At 40.6% G+C, this 10453-nt stretch overlaps 1 protein-coding gene across 1 annotated transcript; it reads right to left on the bottom strand.

Annotated features, from left to right (window-relative positions):
- Positions 1-2470: 2470 nt before the first annotated feature.
- Positions 2471-8391, bottom strand: LOC141437094 (uncharacterized). Its single transcript, XM_074100320.1, has 5 exons — positions 6757-8391; positions 6007-6498; positions 4106-5631; positions 3657-3802; positions 2471-3464 (listed from the first exon to the last, which is right to left on the bottom strand). Exons 1-5 carry the CDS (start codon positions 7799-7801, stop codon positions 2471-2473), a joined length of 4203 nt encoding a protein of 1400 aa, XP_073956421.1. The 5' UTR covers positions 7802-8391.
- Between the last annotated feature and the right edge of the window lie 2062 nt (positions 8392-10453).

Raw genomic sequence — 10453 nt, forward strand, 5'->3', positions numbered from 1 at the left:
ACTAGAGCCCGACACGTCCCGAAATTCCACGAAGCGAAACTTCGGGAATGTGTCAAGGTTTAATAAATGAAACAAAAAGTTTAGAATCTCGACCGCCGCGGCGCGTGACTCGAATAGCGCCGCCGGTGTTGCCAGTGTGAAGTGGTTTTACTAAAATTTTGGATTTCTGATGAAATCGGGGTTTGACAATCCTATCAATTTATATAATACATCTTGTTCCGATTCTTATGATACACGATTGTGTATTAGCTACGTCTGCGTAACATTTATATGCTCACGTGCAGGCTTACCCTCTTCCACATAATGCCACACAGACCCAACTATCATAAATACTACACAAAATACTAACGTATTTCGAAAGCTCGACAGAATCATCCTTAAACTTACATGATTAACAAACGTTCAAGCACACATTCATTGTCATATAAAACTAATATCATACTTTCCTTTTTCTCGGGTGTTTTCTTGTCATAAAATAAAATAAAATGACTTTGTGAAACAAAACGGATAACTCAGGTCTTTATTCGAGCTTAGCTCTACATGTTTCGGACTAATTAATAGTTCCTCTTGAGTGCGCGATTTGCAACGGCTGCCGTGTCGTGTTTCGAGAGGAAGTGCTACGAATAGGTCATTATTAGGCAAAGCTCTGCGCAGACCTATCCAACGATACCCCACATTATAGGGTTGGATAAAAAAAAATCACCCCCCTTTACGTCTATGGGAGGTACCCTAAAAAATTTTTTTTCCAATTTTTATTGTATCATTTTGTCGGCATAGTTTACATATATATCCGTGAAAAATTACAGCTTTCAAGCATTGATAGTCCCTGAACAAAGCTGCGGACGGATGGACAGACAGACATGGCGAAACTATAAGGGTTCCGTTTTAGCCATTTTGGCTCCGGAACCCTAAAAGATATTTTTTGATAAATTATTCAGGGTTTTTGTATTCTCTCATCTAGCAACATTATGTGCCTCGAACAGCCTCGCACGAAGCTCGAACACGCGTGTAATGGGTGACCGAGTTTCGGTTACGTACGGTTACTAACGAACGGAACCGGTTACCAATCTGCTTTGGTAACGGATTTGCGTAACCAGATTGGAACCAATTCACAGCAATACAATAACGTTAAATGCGATTTTTTTAAGTTAGGCATCCAAATCCGTGGGTTAAGTTTAGTAACACATTAGTTCTTTTATGTTTTGTTATTCATACGGGATTAAAGCTATAAATTCCGCACATACGTTCATCATACGACTTAAATGAAGAACAAAGCAATTTGATTTATCGTCACATCAGCCGTAGGACGTCCACTGTTGGACATAGGCCCCCATAGACCTCCAGTTGCTTCGGTTAGAATCGGCCGGTATCCAACGAGAACGCGCAGCGTTATTCAGCTCATCCGTCCATCTCGTGGACGTCCTACGCTACGTTTGCCGATCCGCGGAAGAGTGAAGATATATTTTTGAATACAATGGAATTTCAACCACCAGAATTTTACGGTATTTGACAACTCCTGATTTTGCCATATCTTAATATTATTATGAAAATATAGATAAACAGATAGTGTTCAGCGAAGAGAAAATTTAAATCGGTTGAAAATTGGATTTATAGTGATTTTTTGAAAAATCTATGTACCTGTCTCTTTCTCAAACGCTTTTCTCTATGCAGCAAGTATGGCGGTACTGGCGTGTGACGTCACATGCCAGTATGTCTTTCTCTGTCTAATCTTGAATTTCAAACCTTTATACTGTTGCGTTGCAACTATTTTATTTGTGTTTAGCTACTGTAGGGCACTTTTTTATAGAGAGACGAATTAAAAGGCCGGAGCTGAATCGTAACACTATATTGTTTATTTGCGTCTGACATTTACATTTTTGGTGTTGCCATGCAACATAGCTCCCCTTCACAGAAATAAACAACAATAAAAGTGGACTGTAGTTATATAAATCTAGGTTGATGAAATATTTCTGAAAGATGATCCTATTCCCTAAATACACCTCTTAAATTACATACAAACTATGTAACACATTGACAAGTATATAAAACTAAACATCAGTCATTTCTAAGACTATAAACTTAAAGAGTGCTTATAACAACTTACAAAACATAAAAACTAAAACACGTCATTCCTATGACTTTAAACTCAAAGAGTGCTTTTATTTGCACATTTTTTTTCTTTTAATAACACTGTATTCTTAAAGTAATACAATTATAATACCAGCTAGGTATTTAAGGTAACATTTTCATAACACAGTAATACACCTTCAAGTATCTTATATAAATCTGGTACATGTTAGGCAAGTAAGTGGTTAAGGTAAGAAATGATCAGTCTTAAGCATAACACTTAGTGATTCTACTAAATCTTAGTATCTAATCAGGTAGACCATTAAATGAGATCATCGCTATCTTAATACTATTTATACCTACTGTACTGCAGGTGAGTTGAGTATCAATATTATTTTTATTACTACTGATCAATAGGCAGGATACAGACTTTAGTAACAGATCTTACATGCTTATTACCATTCGGAGTGATAACTTCAAGAGCACGAACCTTGGTGTCTGTACCTGGGAAAACTCTTGTGACCCTTGCAGTAGGCCACAGGAGAGAAGGAGTATTTATCTCTACAAGGAGTACCAACATACCAGGCTTAATATTGGGCTGGTCCTGCTTCCACTTGGGTCTATTTTGCAACATATTTAGATACGATTGGGACCAGGCCTTCCAAAACTGCTGTTGCATGCTAGTGCACAATTTCCAAAACTTTAGTCTATTTGTAGGTGTAGAGCTAACGTCTTGTTCTGGATAACTATTCAGAGGAGCTCCCGTTAAAAAATGACCCGGGGTAAGGAATGAAAAATCGTCCTTGTCGATAGGCGACATAGGGGTCAGCGGACGAGAGTTTAATACGCCCTCTATCTGCACTAATACTGTATTTAACTCCTCGTATGTGAGTACGGCTCTCTCAACCACGCGCTTGAGGTGGTGTTTTGTACTTTTCACGGCAGCTTCCCATAAAGAACCAAATACAGGGCTATAACTAGGTATGAAATTAAAATTGATACCTAAGTTTGCTGCGTAACTCTGGACTTGTGACTGGTGGGTCTGCGAATTGAACAATCTATAGAGGTCGTCTAACTGGTTTTTAGCGCCTTTGAAAGTGGACGCGTTGTCGCAATACACTTGTGTGGGCTTATTCCTGCGTGCAATAAAGCGTTTGAAGCATGCGAAAAAGGTGTCAGTTCGGAGGTCAGATACCAGCTCCAAATGGACAGCTTTTGTTACAAAACATACGTATACTGCTATGTATCCCTTTGTGACCAATGACCGCCTCACTCTGGACTGCTTTATAGAAATAGGTCCACAGTAATCAACGCCCACCTTTTCGAAAGGCCGACTCGGATTTACTCGATCGCTAGGCAGAGAGCCCATCAGCTGTTTGGCGGCAACTGCCTTGAGTCTGAAACATGTTACACACTTTGATATAATTCCTTTAATTTCGCTTTGGCCGTTTATTATATAATATTTCTGACTCAAACCACTTGCTACCAATTTAAGCCCTGCATGTAATAGCCTGTGATGCTCCTCCCTAATAATCAGATCAGTAAGCTTGGTGTTTTTAGGTAAAATCGCAGGATGGCGCTGGGTGTACGGTATCATGGCGTTTTGTAAGCGCCCGCCCACGCGCAGCGTGCCTATTTTATCGATGAAGACGTGTAGGCCTTGGAGGCTGCCTTTGATCTGCTTATTAGTGCGGAGCGCCTTCATCTCGACCTGAAACTCTGTGCATTGTACATACTGAATGAGTAATAAGAGAGAGTTGTTAAGTTCTGCAGAGGTTAGAAATGGACTACCATTTATTGCCTGCATTGTACAAAGTTTTGTCACTTGCAAGAGCGTTTTATCTTGGGATGTATGAGAGTCACCATTCTGCCTTGCGGTGTACAATGCACTGCGCTTCGTTAACTTGCAACAAAATCTGATCATATACGCCAATACTCTTTGCATTTTGGTAATGTTTGAGATTCTTTCTAATAAAGAACTAAATATGTCAGTTGCTTGTATTTGAGCAACTGGGCACACTACTAGCTCGGAGCTCACAGATGCTACCAGTGGCTCGGTTTCAGATACCGGTTTCGGTGTGTGTTCGTAGGCGTGAAAGACATGATCTTTGTCATATAGGAAACTGGGGCCCTGAAACCACAGTGCATGGTTGCTGAGCTCGTGCGGCAAAATACCTCTGCTTAGGCAATCTGCGGGATTGTCTGCGGATCTGACGTACAGCCACTTGTGCTGGGCACTATGTTGGAGTATTACTTTGACTCGGTTCGCAACATAAGTGTCAAGCTTAGTCAAATCTGTTTTGATCCATGACAGAACTACTTGTGAATCTGAATACAAAATAACATCATCAATTTTTAATTTTAACTTGAGTGTGTCATGGATTTTGACTATTAATTTGATAAGCAGCAACGCGGCGTTTAGCTCCAATCTAGGAATAGTCAAGGCCTTTTTAAGGGGATTTACTCGCGATTTTGAGCTGAGCAGAGATATTTTTACGTTGCCTGCTGTATCGATCACTCGTAGATAGGCGCAGCAACCATACGCTGCGGACGAGGCTGCATCTGCAAATCCAATGATTTGTATAACTAAAGCATCCTTCAAGTTAACATTTCTAGGTATGGCTATTGTTGGCATTTTATAAATACTTTTCATGAAATCTTGCCATTCGTTATATATGTCTGTAGGTGGGGGCGAGTCCCAGCTGATATTTGCTGCCCACAAGCTCTGCATAATTATTTTTGCTTTAACAAATATTGGTCCTATTAGTCCCAGAGGGTCATAGAATTTACTAATAAAGCTCAATATTTGTCGTTTTGTGACAGTTTTATCATTGGTTGGTTGGGGTGATGAGAATTTGAAACAGTCATCTTTAATGTTATAATTGACACCTAGTGTTTTAAAGTTTTGTTCTTGAAAGTTAACTTCATCAAACTGTCTGTTCTCTATCGGCACCTCCTTAAGGATCTCGGGTGCGTTGGAAGCCCACTTATGCAATTGTAAGCTTCCCAAACTCAGTAATTTTGACAATTGTTGCTTGGTTTCAATGAGACTGTTCAAATTGTCATCAGCCACCAGAATGTCATCTACGTAACAAGAATTATCCAGTACAAAGGCTGCTTTCGGATATTCGTCCCTATGTCTGTCAGCCAATTCTTTGAGACAGCGCGTGGCAAGATATGAGGAACTTTTGAGGCCATATGTGACGGTCTTTAGCTGTATACATTTTATTTCCTGATCAGGTGAGTCCCGCCACAGAATATTCTGCAATGAAGTTTGTTGCGGGTCCAATTCAATGTTCCTAAACATACGCCTGATATCGGTTATGAAAATGAAGCTATCTACTCGGAACAAGAGGAGTACCTCTATGAGTTCTCGCTGAACAACTGGGCCATTGAGCAGTATGTCATTTAAAGATACCTTCTTGTTTGTGGCCATGGACCCATCAAATACAACACGAAGTTTGGTTGTCTTACTGTCCTCATTTATGACTGGTTGATGGGGAAGAAAGTAGAGAGGGTCACTTGCAAAATCGTATTGACTGATATCAACATAAGAGCCATGCCCTAGTGACAAGTATTCATGAATAAACCTTTTATATTCCTCAAATAGATTAGGATTTTTGGCAAACCGTTTTTCTAAGTTTATGAATCGTTTTAATGCATAATTAAAGGAATTGCCTAATGTTTCATTGACATTGGCCAATGGAAGTTTCAATGGCATTGCCACTTGAAACTTGTTGTCTTTTAACTGCACAGTTTCTTGAAAAACCTTTTCACATAGTTTCTGTTCCATTGTTTCATTAAATATTTCTGGGACGGATTCAGTTTTCCAAAAATTAGTTAAGTTTTCATTAATGTTTGTTTCACATGATTGACAGAAAAGACTTGTTACCTTATTTGATTGCCGACTGGTTTGCAAACCATTATGATTAATGTTACCAGCTACAATGTGGCCGAAGAGAGTGTTAATGATGCATGGAGGTGAAGGTGGAGACTGTGCTGCTGAAGCAGGCTGGCGTGGAGGCTCAGTCTGCGTTGGCAGCAGGATCTGGAAAAAAATATCAGCCCCCATTAGCATTTGAATGTCTCCTGGTGCGTTGAATGTGTCATCAGCTAACTTCAGACTAGGGGGCAAGTTTAATGTTGTCATGTCAATCATATTTTGTGGTAGGTTCATAGTAATCTTGTCTACTACATGACACTCTACTGGTAGTGAGAATGGGTATGCATTGGAATGTACTTCCAGCCGCACAGAGAAATGGGTTTTGTTCTCTGCATGGGTTATTCCAATTATGGATGTCTCATTTCTCACAGGGATGTACCCTAAAATTTTTAAAGTATTGTCAGTGATGAAAGATACCTGTGAACCGGTGTCCAGCAGAGCACGGACTTGAATTTCTTTGCCATTTTGACAGATAAGTTTAACCTTGGCTGTGGGCAAAAGAACATGGTTTGTTTGTTTATTTGTCAGCAGCGAGACAGGATTGGAGACTGGGGCCTCAGTCTCGCTGTGAAGAAGTGAATTATGATTGCCTTTGCAGTAATTACACTTGAAGTGATACCTACACTTTCCTCTGTGCGGGTTCAGGCAGGTTTTGCACAGTTTGTTAATTTCTACAAACTCTATCTTATCTTTTGGTTTAGCTAATTGAAACTTAGGGCAGGTAAATAATCTGTGGGAACACTTACAGAATGCGCAGGGCTTTTCAGATGCAGTAGCTGATCCGGGCCGGGCTGTGTGCTCCATTTCTGAGCTTGCTGCTAAGTCTGGTTCTGCCATCGGAGCTGCTGCCACAGTTGCTGCCTTCCATGTAGGCCTGCTGTTCATTGCTGGCCTTTCGAACTGCACCTTGGGTGCAGCTATGGCAGGCTCTGCAAGCTCCAGAGCCAGTGCCCGCTTCTCTAAAAATTGGATCAACTCACTAAGTTTGGGTTCCGCTTTGGCATCTCGTTCTAGCTGAAATGCGCGATTTGTGAGCAAATCTAGCTTTTTACACAGAATAATGACTAAGATTACATCCCAGGACTCAACAGGCAACCCTAGGTTCTGCAGTGCTGCTATGCGTTGCTTTATGCCTGACACAAACTCTCTTATATTACTAGGCGTTGATCTAGTTATAGGATTAGAGTCTAATAAGCTATTTATGTGCTCTGCCATGATCTGAAATTTGTTATTGTATCTGTCATTTAGAATGTTTTTAGCTGCTGTATAACTTTCAGATGACAGTGATAAGTTTTCTATCAGTTTTAAGGGCTCCCCCTCAAGGAGCGTCCTAAGATAATAGAGTTTGTGCACATTATCTATTTCACTATTGTTTGCAATCATGGAATCGTACAGCGCAATGAATGTTTGGTAGTCCTTGTATTTCCCATCAAACTTGGGAATCTCTATGTTCGGTAACTTGGTGCGCACTGATGGCCCTATCGCCGAGGAGGAAGGCGCCACGCCCGAGCTGTGATGCGCCGCTATCGCGTCATCGAGTCTCTGCAGGATAAGACAATAGGTGTCTTCCACCCCGGCAAGCTGGTCATCAGGCTCAATGACATCAATTTGTACCTGAAGTGACTCGAAATTTTGGAACACGTGGATCAGCCTATCCCGCTTAATTTTTAGTTCTGTGAGAGGTTTATTACTCAACTCACCTGAATAGTTCAATAACCGGGTTATGGAGCCTTTGGCATGGCCACGCGCCACGACCAATTGCGCCAGCGACACTTTTTCTGACTCGGTCATTTTGATTGAAAAATTACAGTTATAACAACTCAAAACGCGAAACAATTAAGAGCCGTGATCATTGAATCTAATTTAAAACTAAAAAATCTAAACTAGCACACTGGAACGCGAACGCAGTCTTCTACAATCTCGATTTCGCCTGTCCCCAGTTCGGTTCGTTCGTTGCTTGTTGCTTGTTTGTAGATTTACCGGAAGCAGCGCTGCCAACCGACAAAACGCGCTGCCTCGCTGAGTGAATTCTCGGAAATCGCGGGCGGACAAAACGAGTGTCATGGAGACCGGAAGTGTGGCTTCACGCTGATTTTTTTTTCTTGCTCACCAGTCCTTATTTAAGCGCTGAGCTGTAAAATGTTCTGGTGTCTACGCGCACAAAAAATGCGGCAGAAAATTCGCTGCTGCTTCTTTCTTGGAATCGACGAAATTGTTGCACCGCGTGGTAATAGGTTAGTCGCCGCGCCGGTCGCTGATTTCGGAGGATCTTCGGTTCCAAGAAGGCTCGATGGACCATATGTTGCGTTGCAACTATTTTATTTGTGTTTCAGCTACTGTAGGGCACTTTTTTATAGAGAGACGAATTAAAAGGCCGGAGCTGAATCGTAACACTATATTGTTAATTTGCGTCTGACATTTACATTTTTTGGTGTTGCCATGCAACATAATTTGTTATTTGTAAAGGTTGCTTAAAAATTGTTTTTCTATTCGTAAGCAGGTGTGTAGTTTTAATTTATAAAACATATAAAATTAGTCAAATACCGTATTGTCTTGCCTTGTGCAGGTCCGCCCGGATTACTACCACCATTCTTGCTCGCTAATCTGCCGTGAAGCAGCAGTGCCTTGCACTGGTTGTGTTTTCGCATGGAGAGTAAGACAGCCGGTGAAATTACTGGCACGTGAGGTATCCCCTGGTGTTGCAGATGTTTATGGGCAGTCGGTGGTGATCTCTTACCATCAGCAGACCCACTTGCTCGTTTTCCATCCAGTCGAATAAAAAAAAAACTTAACTATGTCAAATCCCGCGATTAGATTTGGGGCGACAAATACTAGGTCAACATTCCCACCCTTTTTTACCCAGCTCATGACTAGTACTTCATTTCCACCAAGTATATTAAAGACAAACGCTGAGGAAAACTCTCCAATCCTTGGACTAAGCGACTTCGATATAGGTTCCCGCGAAACGATAGACCGCGCATTAGAGTTGTCGAGTTTGGAACTCGCCACCGGAATTAAAGATGCGGGCGTGTGTGGTCTAACAAGGAAAAAGGAAATAACGAGCTGTTTTGTGGGAAGGGTTCCGCGAAAAAAAGGATTTTCAATTAACCGTGTATGTCTATCCTACGTCTAGGTGATTAACGTAGGATAGCTCGTTTCGAAATTATTTGTGTCCATTATTATGTTCGCTAAACACTCATGCTTAATAAGATAATAAAAGAGATATTGTGATGTAAGAATATTGCTAAGCATATTAAATTTAACTTTAAGTATCTCTTTAGCGCTACCAGCACCGTAAATATACCCGAGAGCCACATACAAGTGGTAGGATCCTCTTATGAGACGGGTTACACCTGTTGGCATGAGCGAGATAGAGGCATAAAGGGCCTGTAGGCCCATGGTGTTCCACCTCCAAATCCCTTTAAAATAACCCATACTTTTGGATTTAAAACTTTCGTCATTATACATTGACCGTTTCAATATTCGTACTTCCGTTCATAGATTTTGTGAAATTCAGTCTTTACAACTACATTAATTTAGCTACATCATCCCAGCTATATAAGTCCCACTGCAGGGCACAGGCCTCCCCTCAGAATGAGAGGGCTTGGGCAGTAGTTCCCACGCGGGCCAGTGCGGAGTGGGAACTTCACACACACCATTGAATTGCTTTCGCAGGTTGTACAGGTTTCCTCACAATGTTTTCCTTCACCGCAAAGCTCGTGGTAAATTTCAAAATGTAATTCCGCAAATGAATTTCGAAAAACTCAGAGGTGCGAGCCGAGGTTTGAACCACGACCTCTGCTTGAGAGGCATAGGTCAAACCACTCGGCCACCACGGCTTCCCTTAACTATAATAAAAAGAAAATATACAATAATACCTTTCTAAGGTTTTTTGTTACACCGGGACCCCAAAACTGTAAGACAGACTTCCTTTTTCACGAAGACTACAAAATGTACTAATAAAAACTCTACTTTGTTTTCAGGTAAATATATCTTGGAGCTTCAGCCGAAAGAACAGAAAGAAAATAAGTTTGTAGATGCTACGGAACTTTGCTATGCTGGCGTACTGTTTTAATTACACTATTGTTAACATCATGCTATTATTATAGTACTATGTATAGACTGTTACATAATGAAAAGCATTTTTATCTTCGGAACCCTTGCCAAGGGATCCTTTGAGTTTTTTTTGTGTAGGTATTTTAGCTTAATTCAGTATTCAGTATTCAGTCATTTATTGCTTTAAAGAATTCCATGCAATACAATATAGTTCAATTCAGAGAATTACACTAATACAAAATTTCAAAAAGTTTTCATTCTATTCTAATTCTCATTATAAGTCACTCTAACACCATCTTTAGACTTCTCATAAATATTATTAATAATGTCAAAGAGGTACAATTTAATTTACCAAAATCTTTTGGACTACCAGAAAATCCAATAATG

The sequence above is a fragment of the Choristoneura fumiferana genome, chromosome 17, assembly GCF_025370935.1.
Source record: "Choristoneura fumiferana chromosome 17, NRCan_CFum_1, whole genome shotgun sequence".
NCBI lineage: Eukaryota > Metazoa > Arthropoda > Insecta > Lepidoptera > Tortricidae > Choristoneura > Choristoneura fumiferana.

Coding starts and splice junctions, on each gene's coding strand:
- LOC141437094 (XM_074100320.1), bottom strand. CDS start 7,801: ATGACCGAGTCAGAAAAAGTGTCGCTGGCGCAATTGGTCGTGGCGCGT. Junction 5,632..6,006: donor CTTCGGCCACATTGTAGCTG/GTAACATTAATC, acceptor ACTTGTCACTAG/GGCATGGCTCTTATGTTGAT. Junction 3,465..3,656: donor TTACAAAACGCCATGATACC/GTACACCCAGCG, acceptor AACATGTTTCAG/ACTCAAGGCAGTTGCCGCCA.